We start from the raw sequence: 18454 nt of genomic DNA on the forward strand, positions 1-18454 counted from the left end.
TCCGGACGATGCTGGGCCAATTGTGCGCCGCCCTATGGATCTCACGGCCGGTTGTGATACAGCCTGGAATCGAACCAGGATCTGTAGTGACGCCTCTACCACTGAGATGCAGTGCCTTAGACCGCTGTACCACTCAAAAATGTAACACATTCGTAATATTTTTTGTCTTGCCCATTCACCCTCTGAATGGCACATACACCCTCCCATGTCTCAATTGTCTCAAGGCTTAAAAATCCTTCTTTAACGTGTCTCCTCCCCTTCATCTACACCCATTGAAGTGGATTTAATAAGTGACATCAATAAAGGATAATAGATTTCACCTGGGTTCACTTGGTCAGTCTATGTCATGGAAAGAGCAGGTGCTCTTGATGTTTTGTATACTAAGTGTAGGTTTAGTGTCTTTTCTGAAGTTATTATTTAAGCTACAAATTAAAAATGTCCATTAAATTTATTAAATTCTAAAATTGGAATTTCACTAATTGATTCAATTGAAGTGGTATTGACCCCAATCTCCTCTTTTTCAGTATCCTCCTATGTAGTAATACATGAATAAACAGTGAATAAAGTGGATAACAGTCGAAATGTGTGGATGTCAGAAGACAGCTCACAACATAATAGCCTTTGTCTGCTTGAGAAAACGGAAGAAATAAAATTAATACAAATACTGTAAACTTAACATTAAAACAGAAAAATGTGGTGCTCTTACATCCTGGGACATTCATATTGTGTTTGCCCAGTAATCTGCAATATGGTATCCATCCAACTACCCTTATGTCATTTGTAAACAATCGCCAGTGTTGGCACATGACTGTCGCTACCCGCTTGTCATCTAAATTAAATATCATGGCATTATAATACTGTATGTTGGATAACTGAACGCTGCAAACGAGCTACTACGTTCGCAGTCATGGCGGGACATAGAAGATGCTTCTTGCTGCAGAGTGTTTGATTTGACTGCTTTTGAAGGCATTTGGTTTACATGCTCGATGGTTACACTGTGAATTTGAGAAAAAACGAGTATTATCGAGTATCTAACAGAAGTTTAATGAGTGATATACATGCTATTTTGGCCAGGTGGGCAACGTCTCCGGTCTACGGCACGCGTGTTTGAGTTGGAATTTGGACCAGGGAAGGTGTTCTGAGGGTTTTCACACCAGATATTATGTGGCACCGTAAGATATCGTAACCCTTTTAATCACGATGTTTTCTTCGAATTAAACAAGTCAAATTTCTGCTGGCATTGGGTAGGTAGGCTATCCGAAATCGAACGACAAGAAAACACCTGCATCACATGGGGATATTTTTATACCGGTCGGTGGGTACGTACTGTATCACTCTTTCCTCTTGTCCGATAAACTGTTGAATTTTGGTTTATAGACCTGTGATCTGCGTAGAGTATTCCAGGTTGAGCAGTTGCTTTTTTAGTTATGCTGTGTTGTGAGTACACCTTTATGAATGATGCATCCATGCGCCATGCTTGGGCTTTCATAGAATGTTTCCAAAAAAATGTATTGAAGTCATTCATATTTTCTCATTATTACGCTATTAGTTTGGTTCTTGTCCAAGGAAGGCCATGAATTGATGACTGACCCAAAATAGGCCAAATTGGGCTGTCACATAGGGCTAGCCCAAGATTGATGAACATAGTGTATACAGGCTCCAAGTGCTATGCACCTACCCCTGAGGAGTATGTAGAATCTAGCTAGAGAGCATTGCATTTATCTTCCAAACATCCCCAGAATATATATGGTACAGTACATGGAAACAGAGCTCTGCATGGAACTATACTTGTCCAATTTAAAGGGACTATTTGCATTTGATATGTCCATGTTACTGTACAGTAGGACAGCCAGTTTAGAGGCCCATCTGGTTTCATATCAAATCTAAGTATCCATCCTAGTGCTCTATTAGTAGATGTAGAGGAAGATGCCAACCCACTGACTATGTTACATAATGTTCATGAGAAGTTATTACAATTCCATTGATTGTCATCATTTCCATATTCCTTTTTTGGGTTCTTTTTCAACATATTGATCTGGGTATCCAGAAACTGTCTGATACCGGGTTGGTTACACAACTAATCAACTTGTTTTCTGCCTTTGATAAATACAAAAAAGACGGAGCTGACAGTGCAAAATGAATGAATAAAGAACTATAGATTTTTCTACGGGGGATATTAAAGTCTTATCTTGATCTTCACATTTTAGCTTGTCAATAATACTGTCACATCACCATAAAGGTTGGGCTTTGATGTTGTGAGATAACTGGCATGACTGTCTGAATATCTGATCTGTAGTCAGCTCTGATGTAGTTTTGCCTCAGACAGTAATGGTCATGGCAGCTTGTTGACCAAAGCCAATATGCATTACTGGCTTTGTCCCACATTCTCCTTTGGACCTGAAATACCAAGCCAAGCCATGGCTTGTCCAAGCTCTGCATTAGCCTGACCGGGCCTCGTCAGAAATGCCAAAGAGGCATGATGTGATGTCAGAGCCAGCCAAGAGGGAATAACACCTCAGTCACCATAAAACAAAGTTGACAGGACTACAAAATGAGATTAATGCTTCCTCTCTCTCTGTTTCATTTTTGCCCTGTACCTCGACAGCTCTAGCACTGCACACTCCCCTTGTCTGTGGCACCTCAAACGCCATTGAAGTTGTCAGGAACTACTCCAAAGCCTGTGAGTTTTCTCTGTGTTTTACATGATGTTCCAATGCTCAGTACAGTATTTCACCATGGCTTCTTATACAAGGAATGCACAGGTTATATCATACATGAGTGTTGGTATATGAATGTATGGTGTGTCTAATGTATAATACAGGAGTCATGGTCCGTGAATGGAATGTACTAGAATCTAAGAGATTTTAGCTGTCGCCTGGAAGATGCAGTGTTATGTAAGAGCACTATGCACCTTTGGTTAGCGTGACATTATACACTCTGCTTTAAACAGGACATGAATGGCAGGGCTTTGTGATGGCAGGCAGTACAGTCATCCTTCATACAGTGTGCACAGAGTAAACGTCTTCATATATGACTCACCTCATTTACATAATAAACACACACATGCACAATACACAAAAGTAATAACACACGTATAATACAGTGCTTGATTCATTTACATATTGATTTATTCTAAACAAGAAAATGACAACGTGCATTTCAAGATAACCAATCTGAAGCAGATTTCAGTGTTAATAATTTCCACCAAGTTACAAATCCAATCTCCAAACGCCTTAACGGGACACTTTGGGATTTTGTCAATGAGGCCATTTTTCTACTTCCCCAGAGTCAGATGAACTCGTGGATACCATTTTTAATGCCTCTGTCTCTAGTATGAGGAAAGTTAGAGGTCGTTTTGTGAGCCAATGCTAATTAGCATTAGCGCAATGACTGGAAGTCTATGGGTATCTGCTAGATACCAATAGACTTCCAATCATTGCACTACACACTAGTTAGCAATTGCGCTAGCTCTAGTTAGTAACTTCCTTCAAACTGCACGCAGAGACATAAAAATGGTATCCACGAGTTCATCGGACTCTGGGGAAGTAGATAGATTCATTGCCAAAATCCTGAAGTATTCCTTTAATATTGCATGTAGAGGGGTCCTGGTATTGATCGGATACCTCAGACCCTGTGGTCATGTACAGGAAAAACTAATGAACACAGGGCAGTGTGGGTGGCCCCTTGGCTGCACACTACACACAAATACACACGCACACACATGCATGTGCCTCAGGCTCTATAAACAACAGGGAGCCTGTCACTCACATCACCCCCCCCTCTCTCTCTCTCTCTCTCTCTCTCTCTCTCTCTCTCTCTCTCTCTCTCTCTCTCTCTCTCTCTCTCTCTCTCTCTCTCTCTCTCTCTCTCTCTCTCTCTCTCTCTCTCTCTCTCTCTCTCTCCCTCCCCCCCTCACAATCTCCCTCCCTTCTGCCTGCCCTTGCAGATGAGGACATCGCCCTTCTGTGCAGAAGAGAGGAGCTCAAGTTCGGCACCTGCCTCATTAACCGGCTGAAATGTTACTATAAGAAGGACTGTGGAAGGGAGTACATGTTGATGAAACTAATCTGCTCAGGTAAGGGACATATCCTTACCTGTTTACTGAAAATGTTTTATGGGAATTTTCTTAATGGTACTTGTCACGGTGTATACTAGACTGATTATCCACATAATATTATATGTGTAATGACTAAGAACATGTAACTCTGCCTCTTTAGAGAGATAATAATAACCATGGCAACATATATCTGGGATGTGATTGAGAACATCTGTTTCTGTCTTTAGTTGATTAAATAGTGTAGTTGTAAGCTGCCTCTGGCACTCCTCTTCAGATCAATTTCCCTGACAGAAATGCAGACCCCAAGGCCAATGTCCAGAGAACTGAACCACTTAAATAACGACCTCAGGTGTCTCAAATCTATATTGACTTCCTGAGGTGGTAGCCGTTAGTGTTGGCAGTGTTGATTGTCATGATTTTATTATATCACTGTACGTACAGCGTTATGGGAATACACATCCCATGCTGTCAAAATGACACAAAATGCCGGTTCCTGCTTTAAAAAATTAACTGATAAATAAATTGATATTACCAACACGGGTTGTCATCCATCCTCAAAATGTGATGTTCCAGTCCTAATACAGTGACACAAACATGGTTTGTACATCAGTGGTGACCACGTGTTGCCTTTTTGTGTTACAAATCGGCCTCAGACTTTGCCATTTTGCCTTTTGTATAACACCATCTCTGAAATATGATCTATTGGCTGCTAGGTAGCCTCGGTCCTTTATAAGTACCTTTCCAGTGAACAGCTTGTCCCCTCGGCCACGGTGTGTTTACACCCGCCACTAATGCAGCCTGACCTTTCACTAAACTGTTTGCAGAGAGAGAAAATTGTGCCCACAAACGGCTGCAGTCAGTCAGTGGAACCTCGATACGTCATGTGGTCCCTGGCACTCTTCAGAAGAGCTCTAATGAGCCACCGAGGGCTCCTCAACCAGCCACAACATCTATCTCCTGACTGACTATTGGGAGAAGGCTGGGATCAGGGAGGAAATTGTTCCCGTTAAAGCTGGCCCTTGTGTGATTTAATGGCATCCGTATTCTACATACATAACCATTGAAATCTGAATGAAGTAATATCAAGATGAGAGGAAATGTTTAATCTCTCTTCAAAGTATTTAGCATGTTTAGACCGCACACAGACTGTTGTGTTGGTATCAATAAACTAAGCTGTAATGGGAGTTTTCCCAGTGATGAAGGGTGGCTAAACCTATACAGCCTTGCTGGCTGCTCTGACAATCATAGCGCCTCTCAAAGTAATACTCACCAATCCCTGCTCTCCTTCTAATCTATAATTCACAGCTCATCCCCCTCACACCTGAAATGTCACCAGCCCCCTAGGCTGTGGAATGACTTTCGGCGGACAGACTCCCCGCTCTCGGGCAAGCTGTAAAAAATGAATAGAGAAAATAAATAGATAAAGAGAATGGAAAGGCAGGATCTTTTTTTAGGTTCCTCTATGGACATGCCACTATGCCCAGCACAGTCCTCAATGTTGACACTGTAGCTGAGGACTTTCTTTGATATTTTGTTGGGGATCACCCATCAACATGTGGCTGGCCAAGTGTGTTGCTACTATTTCAGTACCTCAGTGTTGGGTGTAGAACTTCACTTTCCACAAACAGATCACTGAGAATGTCTTCGAGAAATGAATTTGTCATCTTAAAAATGTCTTTGTAATCTGAATGTCATGATAGCAGATACTATCTAAGCGATCTTTATTTCTTAATGCCTTTCCTTTTGAGGACCTATAATATAATACACGTGTTAATAATACAATTTGATTAAATGAATACACTTCAATACATTCAATGGATGAATCCTCTCATCTTGATCAAATATATGTGTATTAATTGTATAATATATTAATTCAGATATTACCTGCTTCATACTGTATGCCCAAGCATACTATTTGCATTGTTTGCGGTGAATAGATAACCTCCAGCATCCTGAATCTCCTGTTAACCTTCCATTAGTCACAGTGCAGATATCTGCTTCAGCTCTCAAATGAAAGCACTGGCTCTGTGCTCCCATGTCAAATTAAATAGTGGAGTGGTTTTCATGGATACAGCACTAACCTCTTCACTTTGTTCTGTGTATTCTTTGTCATAGTCATTCACTTCCAAGAAGTATCTTCACCCCACACTAGTGTGGCAGCGACACTGTATTAAGTTGGTCTTTTATTTCAGCGTTCTGATTGAGAAAAGGGGCTTCAGTGAAGGATAGCTCGCTGAAGGATAAAGGATACAGATGGGACATCGGGGCTCTATCCTTGAGAAGGACACTTAGCCCAAATTGTTTTTCTAAATATCCAGCTGTAGAAGTGAATAATATGTAAATCTATCCATCTCCCGGTGGATCAGGGCATCTGCTGAGTGGGTAAATAAATAATGTAAAGAGTAGCAAGTGGCTGACTAATCCTGCCACTTTGCCATCATGCCCCTTTCCTGATTTGACCTTCTCCTCACCGCTGCCAAGGCAGACCTAGGGACTGTGACGGTGGCTCTGGATCCCCCTGGAGTGATCCAGCTCACCCTGCTCATGCCCTGCTGGCTGTCTGTCAGAGTAGGGACATACAGGAACAGACAGGCTCTACGCTGTGGCTGCACTCCCCAGACCACATCCATCACCACTGTAATGTACGGTTCCTCAACATCTACAAAAAAACGCCACTCCTCTCTACCAGGAAAACACCAGATCTTGTAATCTGTGTTATCTGGTCTGTGTGTACTGTCATTTGTTTGTGTTGTGAATACCTGTTTGCAACTTGTACAGTTTCAGAGATGTGCAAGCTGGGATGATGATTCTATGCTGAGGGGAGGTTTCAACACAATCAGTTTGAGTTTGTTTGGAAATACAATGCATGTAAATGTCAACGTACAACACCCAAACGTCAATGTGCAATCACACCAATCATATCCTACACTGTAATTACAATGTGTTTGCCCACAGGATGTAATGCTATGTAAACATACATTTGAGCAACACCTATTATGAAGCCTTTTCACAGACAAAAGTTCAGGCACGTCGTCTTTCCAAACCTTATTTCGGTGCCTTCATATTTCATAGGGAGATCTATGGCCACTTGAGTTGTTCTCTCCTTAAACACTTTCAATTATCTGTACGTCAGAATGTATTCAATGATGTACACTGAGTGTACAAAAGGTGAATCCAGGTGAAAACTATGATCCCTTATTGATGTCACCTGTTAAATCCACTTCAATCAGTGTAGATAAAGGAGAGGAGACAGGTTAATAAGGATTTTTAAGTATTGAGACAGTTGAGACAAGGATTGTGTATGTGTGTCATTCAGAGGGTGAATTGGCAAAACAAAAGAGTAAGTGCCTTTGAACGGGGTATGGTAGTAGGTGTCAAGACCTGCAACGCTGCTGGGTTTTTCACGCTCAACAGTTTCACATGTGTATCAAGAATGGGGGGTTCCTAATATTTGATATACTGTATTTCCTTTTTATCTTTTGATCAAAGAGCCAATCCTTTTGCACCTTTTGCATCTTAATAAGTATGATTGTTTATCCTAGCAAATCAAGTCCTCAGAAAAAAGCACTTGTGTCAGTAAAAAACGGGACCGGATTTTAAACGGTCTGTTCCAGTTCAGTGCACATGATCTACGAGTACAATGGTACCCATGATCCTTTGCTTATCCATCAGAAAGAACCCCATATTTTATGAATTATGAAAATGTCATAAATTGGCACATTTGCACATTTCTGTTGCATTTTCACTTGGTCCAGGTATGACCATCTATATGCATATTAGGAGATGTGGTGAGATTTTAGAATATTGAGGGTGGGGATAAAATACCAAGATGGTTCTGCTTCAGTTCCCTTGTCACAGTAGAAAAAACAACTATTAAAGGCATTGCAGGTGGCCAGATAGTGGTGGTAAATGTCAGGTGAATTCTCCCTGTGCCTTTTGGAAGAAAGCTATTTTCTTTGCAATTAGTGGCCAAGATTTCTTAATAGCATCTAATAATTGCAATGGCAAACTGCTGTGGGGTGGAGTGAGTGAGACAGGAGGAGGATGGAGACAATTCGTCCTTTATGAGTGCCTCTATTCACATTACTTGCTTTAGACATATTCCTTTAATCTATCACTTTGTCTAGGCTTCACCATTTACAGCAAACATGATGAGAACGAATGTGTCTGTGAATACGATGGCTGGAAAATGGCTCCAGAACACTGTCGGCAGAAGAAACATTATTGTGTTCTGGTCTAACACCCCAAGCATCTGTTCCTCCACACATTGCAAAAGCAATGGGATTTCTCAAAGCGGGAAATGTGCTTACACATGCCATACCCAATTCACAGCTGTGGATACAATACGCAAAGGTCAGTAAGTGCCCTATGGCAAGCCTGCTTCTCCCTATACCCAGCTGTACCCTAGGACCCAGGTTATAATTTACCCTTGTATTGTGTCACCCATGTATGTTTTAAATTCCCCAGGGTTTCAGATGAAGGCCTGTAGTGTACAGTAGGTTAGGTATGGACATCCGTCTTCCCGTCAGATGAAAAGTCAGGGCAGATACAGTAGGAGGGATCAGGGGTTATTACATCAACTAGAAGCTGGGGTTATTGGAGCCACTTTAACCAGATTAAGAGGCTGCAGTGTAGCTTCATCCCGTGGGCTCAGTGTGCCAGCCATGACAGTGAGTGGAATCAAAACAGCCAAATCCCACTGAAATGGGCCCTCCTGACCCACTAAACTCAGAGGTCTGGATAATGCAGGGCCAGGCCTCATTTATTTATTTATATTTAACCTTTGTTTAACTAGGCACGTCAGTTAAGAACATATTCTTATTTACAATGACGGCCTGGGAACAGTGGGTTAGCTGCCTTGTTCAGGGGCAGAACGTTAGATTTTTACCTTGTCAGATCAGGGATTCAATCTAGCAGCCTTTCGGTTACTGGCCCAATGCTCTAACCACTAGGCTACCTGCCACCCCATACTCTGGCTGTCTGTTTGGGAGGGCCAGCAGACATGGGCCATACATGCAGGTGTATCCCTAGTACTCCTCTAATCTGGGTTAACTGACTTGGGGAGAGCTCTCTTTAAATGGCCGCCCCTCCTCCCAAAGTGTATAATTATCTTAGAGGGATAAAGTGCAGTGAAGTCATGGGCTGTTTACTGTCATTGACAGTGTTTTAGGACCGTGGTTGTCGAATTTTGGAAAAAGCTGACTATACACACATACTTTAATAACAGTGAATTTAAAATATACTGTAGTCCTGATCAAGAAGTGATGTTGTATCTAATCGGCTAATGCAATGTTGAATGTCGTATGACCTTGAGCACTACCGCTGGAGGTCATTCACTCTGAAAACCTTTCAAACAGGCTTTGTGTGCCTGGAGTAATCAACTGTTCTTCAGAGCTCATTTGAATCACATGGATAATCATGATAACCAAAACCTGTCCCCCACCCCGCCCCGCCCCTTTCTGTCTCTAGCATGGCATCACAGTAAACCTGGTCCCCTGAGGAACTCTGTAGATGTGTAGCTTGCTGGCCGCCACGGGCAATCCAAACTGGTTTGATCCAGAATGAGTGCAGCTCAATTATTCACTCACTCCTTTTCGGGGTTCGGTTGTCTAATTCGTCTTTCCATGGATCCCCCTTAGAAGGATCTCCGTATGAAGTTTCCCACCGGCTGGAGCCTCTGGCAGAGCTGGATAAGGACAGGATGCCTGTGCTCTCAGACACCTCTAAGTCTCAGCCAATTATGGCGTAGCGGATGTCAGTTTTGACAGACTTATGCACTTTTCACCATTTCATATCTTTCTGACAGTTTCCACAACAGCTTGGAGTGAAGCAGCTTCCTTTGCCTAAATCCACAGAGGCTGAATAATCCACAATATGAATGGAAATAAAGTCAGAGGCTAACCAAACTCAAGAGGACAGTGCATTTTCTTCTTCAATATCCCCTTGTTCTTGTAAAGCCAGGCCACGCTGTAGGGAGGCACAGCCAGTCAATGATTTAATCTCGTAATCTTCTATTGAATTAATAGAATCAAAAGGCATCAACTTTCATTCTGCAAGTTCCTCCCTGGTCACTGTGTTTTGGTGAGCCAATACCTGCCACTGTTAGATAACCCACTTGTAATGATAACAATTTGTTCGGGATTGAAGTCTTCCATTTTATGACATGACCTAGCTCTTCCTCTACTTTGAGTTAGAATAATTTCCTGTAGCTGTTGTGTCATGCTGCTGCTCCTGTGATGTTACTGTTGCAAGAGGGACAGACAGTTCCAGCCAGGTTTGGCCCTAGATTTGTACAGGAAATGACTCATTCATACCTAACCCCATTAAGCCACTTTAGACTGATGGTGTCTGGACTTCTGGGATAGGAGCACTGTCACACCTCCACCTCAACGGGAGACAAACAAATCACATTTAATTTTCTTGTTTTCACCATGGCAGCCTCAAGGGAATGGTCAGACGCTTTATTTTCCACACCGTTAATGTCTGAATTGTCGAATCAATGGCATATCTACAGGGCTCCGCTGTTTCAATGGCCCAGTGCTCAACATGTATCTGTGATGGCTCTATGTATTATTGTCTGTTAAAGGGGATTTTCCCCTTTTCAAACACTATGCTTCTGAAAAGTGTCCAGTCCAGCAGAAATGGGGTAGGGATTTTGAGTAATTTCAAACTGCTGCCAGGCAGATGAGCAAAAATATCTATTTTAGGATTCATCATGATATCTAATGTGAAATATGCAAAGACCTAATTCCTCTGACTCTAATTCTGTTGCGTTGATGTTGACTGATCGGATTGGGTTAATGGATCGAGAATAGTGAACTATGGTGATGCCGCGACATCACACACATACGCACGCACACCGTACACAACAACCACGGACCTCCTGGTAAAGGAGTAGGGTTGGATGTGGCAGAACACTGGCATAATAGTGATCATCTCTGTGGTGTATTAATAGGTGAGCTAGAATGCACAGAGACTTAAGCCTCTATGATCCAGTTTGACCCAGATATTCATTCCCCCTCCATGGCTCTGTGACCCACATCCAGTCATATCCAACTTCCCTTCATGTATAATATTGTGTATTGTGTTATGCTGTGAAGGAGGCTGTCTTATAAAGGGCATTGTGCCCAGATACAGTATTAGGTCGCATCTCTGAGACAGATACAGTTCATTTGTTGTTCCATGCAGATGTTACTGTTTTGTATCACCTGTAATCTCAATGAACTGTTTCAATAGAATAAACTGAATAGTTCATGTGTCTTTGCAAAATAGGGGCCACTGCTATCTATCTCTTTCATGCATATCAGTTGGGATCACAGGAGGCTGCTGAGGGGAGGATGACTCATAATAATGGCTGGAATGGAGTGAATGGAATGGTATCCAACACATGGAAACCACGTGTCTGATATGTTCAAAACCATTCCATTGATTCCGTTCCAGCCATTACTCTGAGCCCATCCTATCCAATTAAGGTTCCACCGGCCTCCTGTGGTTGGGATATTGTATGATTGAAGGTGTGACAGGGCCGGAGTGGAAGAGACTGATGTCTATTGGGTTTTTGCTGTTCTGTGGATTGCTTGCTCTCCTTTTTACACCAGCCTCTGGGTTTTAGAATCAGATCTCTGATGCTTTGTCTTACAGCCAGAAAAACAGCCAAGACCTTGCTGTAGGCAGGAAATGGGTCACACCAAGTATTGTGTAAAACATAGAGCACACTGTGGTTTGCTGTCTTTGTCACATTGAATACAGGGGCTGACGATAACAGAGCTGGGTACACGTGTGTTTGTTCCTATTTCTTCATAGGTCTGTTTTTGTGTACTGTTAATTTGTCTCTGGGTCGTATTTGATTGAGTTTGTGTGTGTGAGCGAGAGAAAATTAGAGAGAGAGAGAGAGAGAGATGAAAAAGAGAGGGGGAGAAAGAGAGAGAGATGGGGAAGGGAGTGAGATGAGAAAGAGAGATGAAAGAGAGAGCGAGATGGGGGAGGGAGAGAGATGAGAAAGAGAGTGTAAAGGAGGGGGATAGGGAGAGGGAGTGTGTGTTAGTATTTGTCCCCCTGGAGCTGTTGCTCTGTGCAGTCACAGTGTGCTCTGGCCTGGTCAGCAGCTGTCGTGTCATCCAGACTCAAGCCTGATTCTGATGGCTGTGCTGCAGGATGACCTTGAGCCGCTGAATCAGTCTCATGCTAAATTGATTTGGGAGGGTTGCTGTGGAGATGGCTGCATGGCTGACAGACTGCCCAGTAACAGCAGTCCCATCCCAAGTCACAGTCAGGGAGCAACAGTGACATCTCAGCCCTGGAGGCTCCTTTTAACACTGAATGTGAAAGGAGGGAACATCACTGCGACTATCAGATCCATTATAACCCATCCATCAACCAGCCAGCCAACTGAGTCTGTCTTCCACAGGGTGTGCGAAATACTTCCTACCACCCACTAGTAACATGAAGCCAACGGGTGAAATTATAAGATATTATCACACACAGAAGCTGTTATATGGACTAGTATGTGTGGTATGTTCTGTATAAACAGGTGTAGTAAAGATATAGTATCTTAATTTGATCACTCTGTTGTGGCTGAGTGTTTTCCTGCACCTCAGGAAATTCAAATGAGCCTCGTGATAAATACATTCACAGAAAACCAGCAGTTCTCTTTCTTTCTCACTCGCTCAAACGCACCAGACAGAATAAATGCCCTACTACTGTAGGTCCTGCTACTGCGACATTCAAATGTACAACAATGTATCTGAAATTCAGCCATATACAGTACATCAACAACCATAGTTTTATATATCCTGAACAAAAAGACGCAACATACAACAATTTAAATGATTTTCCTGAGCTCATATAAGGAAATCAGTCAATTGAAATAAATAAATTAGGCCGTAATCTATGGATTTCACATGACCGTGAATACAGATGCATATCTGTTGGTCACAGATACCTTAAAAAAAAGTTAGGGTCTTGGATCAGAAAACCAGCCAGTACTCTATCTGGTGTAACCAGAATGTTGTCCCACTCCTCTTCAATGGCTCTGCGAAGTTGCTGGATATTGGCAGGATCTGGAACACACAGTTGCACACGTCGATCCAGAGCATCCCAAACTTGCTCAATGGGTGACATGTCTGGTGAGTATGCAGGCCATGGAAGAACTGGGACATTTTCAGCTTCCAGGAATTGTGTACAGGTCCTTCTGACATGGGGCTGTTCATTATCATGCTGAAACATGAGGTGATGGCAGCAGATGAATGCCACGACAATGGGCCTCAGGATCTTGTCACGGCATCTCTGTGCATTCAAATTGCCATCGATAAAATGAAATTGTGTTCGTTGTCTGTAGCTTAAGCCTGCCCGTACCATAACCCCACCGCCACCATAGGGCACTCTGTTCACAACGTTGACATCAGCAAACCGCTCGCCCACACGACGCGGTTGCGAGGCCAGTTGGACGTACTGTCAAATTCTCTAAAACGACGTTGGAGGCGGCTTATAGTAGAGAAATGAACATTAAATTATCTGGCAACAGCTCTGGGGGACATTCCTGCAGTCAGCATGCCAATTGCACACAACCTCAAAACTTCAGACATTCAAAACTTCAGACATTTTAGAGTGGCCTTTCATTGTCCCCAGCACAAATGCACCTGTGTTATGATCATGCTGTTTAATCAGCTTCTTGATATGCCACACCTGTCAGGTGGATGGATTATCTTGGCGAAGGAGTAATGCTCACTAACAGGGACGTAAACAAATTTGTGCACAGAATTTGAGAGAAATAAGCTTTTTGTGTGACTGGAACAATTCTGGTATGTTTTATTTCAGCTCATGAAACATGGAACAAACACTTTACATGTTGCGTTCATATTTTTGTTCAGTGTAACTTAATAATAACACAAGATAGATATTGGTCTACGACATAGAAGTGTATCCAAAATGCAGCTGTAGGCTGCACCTAAACTATAGCCTAAAGTAGCCTATGAAAATAGAATGTTAGAACGTTTAACTTTTTTGAGAATAATCAAATCCTCCTGCAGGATTATTTTACTCCTGCGGCGAAACTGGTCAAATTTAAGATCCAACATCTCTGTGAATATGAGAGTTACAGGGAGTATGCGACTTTCTTTATTATTGTTTTTGGAGCAATATGTTTGGAACATTGAATCACAAAAAGCTTTTGTGAACTGAACTGTGAGTGCGCTTTCCACTGTAGATACAGTAGATACAATGACGGCCTACCAAAAGGCAAAAAGCCTCCTGCGGGGACAAAATAAAATATAAAATATGATTATAGGACAAGACACACATCACGACAAGATAGACACCACAACACTACATACAGTAAAGAGAGACCTAATACAACAACATAGCATGGCAGCAACACATGACAACACAGCATGGTAGAAACACAACATGGCAACAACATGGTAGAAACACAACATGGCAACAACATGGCAGCACCACAACATGGTAGCAGCACAAAACATGGTACAAACATTATTGGACACAGACAACAGCACAAGGGCAAGAAGGTAGAGACAACAATACATCACACGAAGCAGCCACAACCGTCAGTAAGAGTGCCCATGATTGAGTCTTTGAATGAAGAGATGGAGATAAAACTGTCCAGTTTGAGTGTTTGTTGCAGCTTGTTCCAGTCGCTAGCTGCAGCAAACTGAAAAGAGGAGTGACCCAGGGATGTGTGTGCTTTGGGGACCTTAATGAAAGTGACTGGCAGAACGGGTGTTGTATGTGGAGGATGAGGGCTGCAGTAGATATCTCAGATAGGGGGGAGTGAGGTCTAAGAGGGTTTTATAAATAAGCATCAACCAGTGGGTCTTGCGACGGGTATACAGAGATGACCAGTTTACAGAGGAGTATAGAGTGCAGTGATGTGTCCTATAAGGAGCATTAGTTGCAAATCTGTTGGCCGAATGGTAAAGAACATCTAGCCGATCTATAAATTACGTCTCCAAAATCTAGCATGGGTAGGATGGTCATCTGAATCAGGGTTAGTTTGGCAGCTGGGGTAAAAGAGGAGCGATTACAATAGAGGAAACCAGATTTGAACCTTAGCCTGCTGCTTTGATATTTGCTGAGAGAAGGACAGTGTACCATCAAGCCATACTCCCAAGTACTTGTATGAGCTCTAAACCCTCAGAGGTAGTAATCGCACCTGTGGGGAGAGGGGCATTCTTCTTACCAAACCACATGACCTTTGTTTTGGAGGTGTTCCGAACAAGGTTTAGGGCAGAGAAAGCTTGTTGAACACTTAGAAAGCTTTGTTGTAGAGCGTTTAACACAAAATCTGGGGAGGGGCCAGCTGAGTATAAGACTGTATCATCTGCATATACATTTTATGAGAAAAATTCCTACTGCCTGAGCTATGTTGTTGATGTAAATTGAGAAAAGTCTCCTGAATTCCTGCTTTCATGTGTCAAAGCCTGCAGTGCCCTGCTCATAAATTACCCATGAGCCCCTGTGTGAGTATCATACCCACCTCCTGGCTGCCTGGTCTGGCAGTAGGTGAACGGTAGAGGAGCGAGAGGCTTCGTGTCAGGCCTGGGATCCGGACATCCTTCCTCACTCCACTGGTGATTTGACATGACTGCTTAATGACTACCTCAACCAAGGGCCCAGAATCAGACCTGACGTTTGCTCAATACAACCGGAAGCCGCTCTACTTAGCGCCTGCCGACTGAACTGATCTGCTGCTGCTAACTCACAAACAGACCAGAGAGACAGAGACAGTACTACACGTACAGCCCTTCCTTTGTCATCAACAGAACCACATCCTGAAGAAAAAAACACTTTGTGGGGAGAAGCAGCCAACATTTGTTCCCTTAATTTTATATATTTAACCTTTATTTAACTAGGCAAGTCAGTTAAGATCAAATTCTTATTTACAATGATGGCCTACACCAGCTAAATCCAGACGACGCTGGGCCAATTGTGCACCACCCTATGGGACTCCCAATCACATCCAGTTGTGATACAGCCTGGAATCAAACCAGGATGTGTGTAGTGACGCCTCAAGCACCGAGATGCAGTGCCTTAGACCGCGAGCCACTTGGGAGCCAATGTTTCTGCTTTTCGACTGTAACCCCAATGTTACATTAGTCATACACCTTTATGTTATAGTGATGGGGGGGAAATAATCTGTACAGTTACATGTTTGGATATATTATTTTTTAAGATATATCATATCGTATCTTTTTGACAATATCGCAATATTATTTTTTTGCCCTGGCTGGCTGCACAAAAACTCTAGTATTTCTCCTTCGTAGCTTGTTCTTCATCTTCTTTTTAAATAGGGAGCCAATTTGTTGTCAACATTCCATGACTGATCAAAGCGTGTTTTCCCAAGTCTCTCTCTTGTCCGTCTGCAGCAGACATATGGTTTGGAACATCGAATCGCAATAAAATGACAGTATCGAATCGCAATAAAATCACAGTATCGCAATAAATATCGTATCAGCACTTAAGCATCGTGACAATATCGTATTGTGAGGTCCCTGGCAATAGCAGCCCTATTATGTTATACTAGGGACATTGTGTTTCCATAGCTAGGGCTGACAGTAGGAAGAGCAGAATCAACAACCTCTGCATAAACCAAACAGTTGCTTTGTGAGAAGGTGTTAAAGTTCACAGTTGGCCATTGTTAAGTAAATGCCAGCAGAAAAGTACCAGTGGACTGGCTTTAGCCCCAGGTGAGAGCAGGTCTGCCGGAGCCATGGCCCAGTGAGACACGGGTGCCGGCCCACATAGATGGAAACAGAGAAATCTGAGCCTTTTTTGTGTAAAACATTGGGGTAAAACCTTTTTGGGAAATGCACCATGAGTGAACTGCTATGTCTTTGGTCTAGTTTGTACTTTTCAAAAAAGGGCATGGAATGTTACTAGTACACCTGTATTGTGTTTCCAATTATCCCCGGTGCCACTTAGCAACACTTCAAGGTGTACCAGTGGCACTCCCTTTACTATTGGATGTTTTGTAAGTAAACTACACGTAGGCTTTTTGAAGCGCGAGCTACTGCAGTGTGTGCTTTGTAGTGTGGCTAAGATCGATTTCTGCTCAATGAAGCAGGCTCTACCTTACATTAGAAGAATGGATTGCGGGGGAAGCATTTCTAACAGTCTGTGGTGCTTTTCCACGCAGTGCTGTCCATCCCCCAGACTCGTCATAGATGGCCATTTCTTCCCCGTGCCTGTCCTCATAAGACTTCCGCTCACCCCCTCGTGGCATTGAAGGAACACATTTGTGATGAGAGGAGAATAGCTGTCACCCGGCAGAGACAGGGCAGTCCTTTCACTCGTCCCCTCCGCTGTCCTCTCGTCTTCTCTCACTCTTCTTTATTTGCCTCTCTTTTTTTCTCCTCTTATTGTTCTCATATGTTGCAGTCTTTTGGTAAGCGCTGTGGACATCTGACATGTTTTCTTGTTAATCGAAGAGGGAAATTGTGTGTGTGTGTCCCTGCCTGTCGCTTCTGTTATCCCCTTACTGAGGGTTGCAACGGGAAGTTATATTACTGCAAACGTTCTAATTTTACAAGTAAACTACCAGAATTGTGTTATCTTTCAAGGATTTTATGTAATCTATCGCGAGACATCTAGTGGCCCCTTTTGGTACTTCAGATTTGTACAGGTGTCTGTCATTTTTTTGGCCCTCTGTATGGCCTTATCACCTGCAAAGTGTATGAAATACTTTTTGTTTTGGGGGGGATGACAAAGCTGTTAAACATTATCCTAAATATAAACCATCACCTTAGTAAATATAATTGGTGTTAAAGATGAGGGTTTCAGCATGAAATATACTTTATTTATTTTTTCACACACTTTTCTTTATTTTACTATGTCAGTTTGTTGTCACTGTTTTGCCTTCAAACTGGTGGCAGTTGCGTCAACAGTTGGAAGAGTTGCAGAGTTAATTGAAAATAATGCCATTGTTGATTCAAGGCTTTTTTTCATTAGTTATTTTCTCGCTATTTTCTCTTGGACCATGTGGTCTATCAACTAGAAACTCATGGACAATATGGAACTAAAAAAACGTATACTAAATATGAATAAAAACATTTTTTAAGCTATTGAACTATAAATTATAAATTACGATAGATTGTCATAGATTTTCTGTTAATTACCGAAATTACTGAAGATTCTGGTAGCTTTGGTAAACTACCGCTATCTTCGCAACCCTACCCGTGCCACACGGAACACACTCAGAGAAATAAGAAAAAGAGTTGTGTCACCTATTAAATCAAGTGACAAATATGCGTGAGTGGGAGTCCCATGGTGGATCATGTGTTGCTTGTAGGTAGCAAGGCTTGTGTGACGTAAGACACGGAACTGCCACCTAGTGGTAGTCATTGTTCTGACCTGGGATATCAGCCTGTCTTCATCGAAGACCTT

At 42.5% G+C, this 18454-nt stretch overlaps 1 protein-coding gene across 1 annotated transcript in view; it reads left to right on the top strand.

Annotated features, from left to right (window-relative positions):
• The first annotated feature begins 793 nt into the window (after nt 1-793).
• Nucleotides 794-18454, top strand: part of LOC109874385 (protein BEAN1) — a 44333-nt gene continuing 26672 nt past the window's right edge. The window contains exons 1-3 of the mRNA XM_020466272.2: nt 794-1319; nt 2606-2680; nt 3947-4075. Of these exons, the coding sequence (XP_020321861.1) occupies nt 1292-1319; nt 2606-2680; nt 3947-4075 (232 nt within the window). The 5' untranslated portion in view covers nt 794-1291. The remainder of the gene's footprint in view (nt 1320-2605; nt 2681-3946; nt 4076-18454) is intronic.

The sequence above is a fragment of the Oncorhynchus kisutch genome, linkage group LG3, assembly GCF_002021735.2.
Source record: "Oncorhynchus kisutch isolate 150728-3 linkage group LG3, Okis_V2, whole genome shotgun sequence".
In the NCBI taxonomy this organism is placed as follows: domain Eukaryota; kingdom Metazoa; phylum Chordata; class Actinopteri; order Salmoniformes; family Salmonidae; genus Oncorhynchus; species Oncorhynchus kisutch.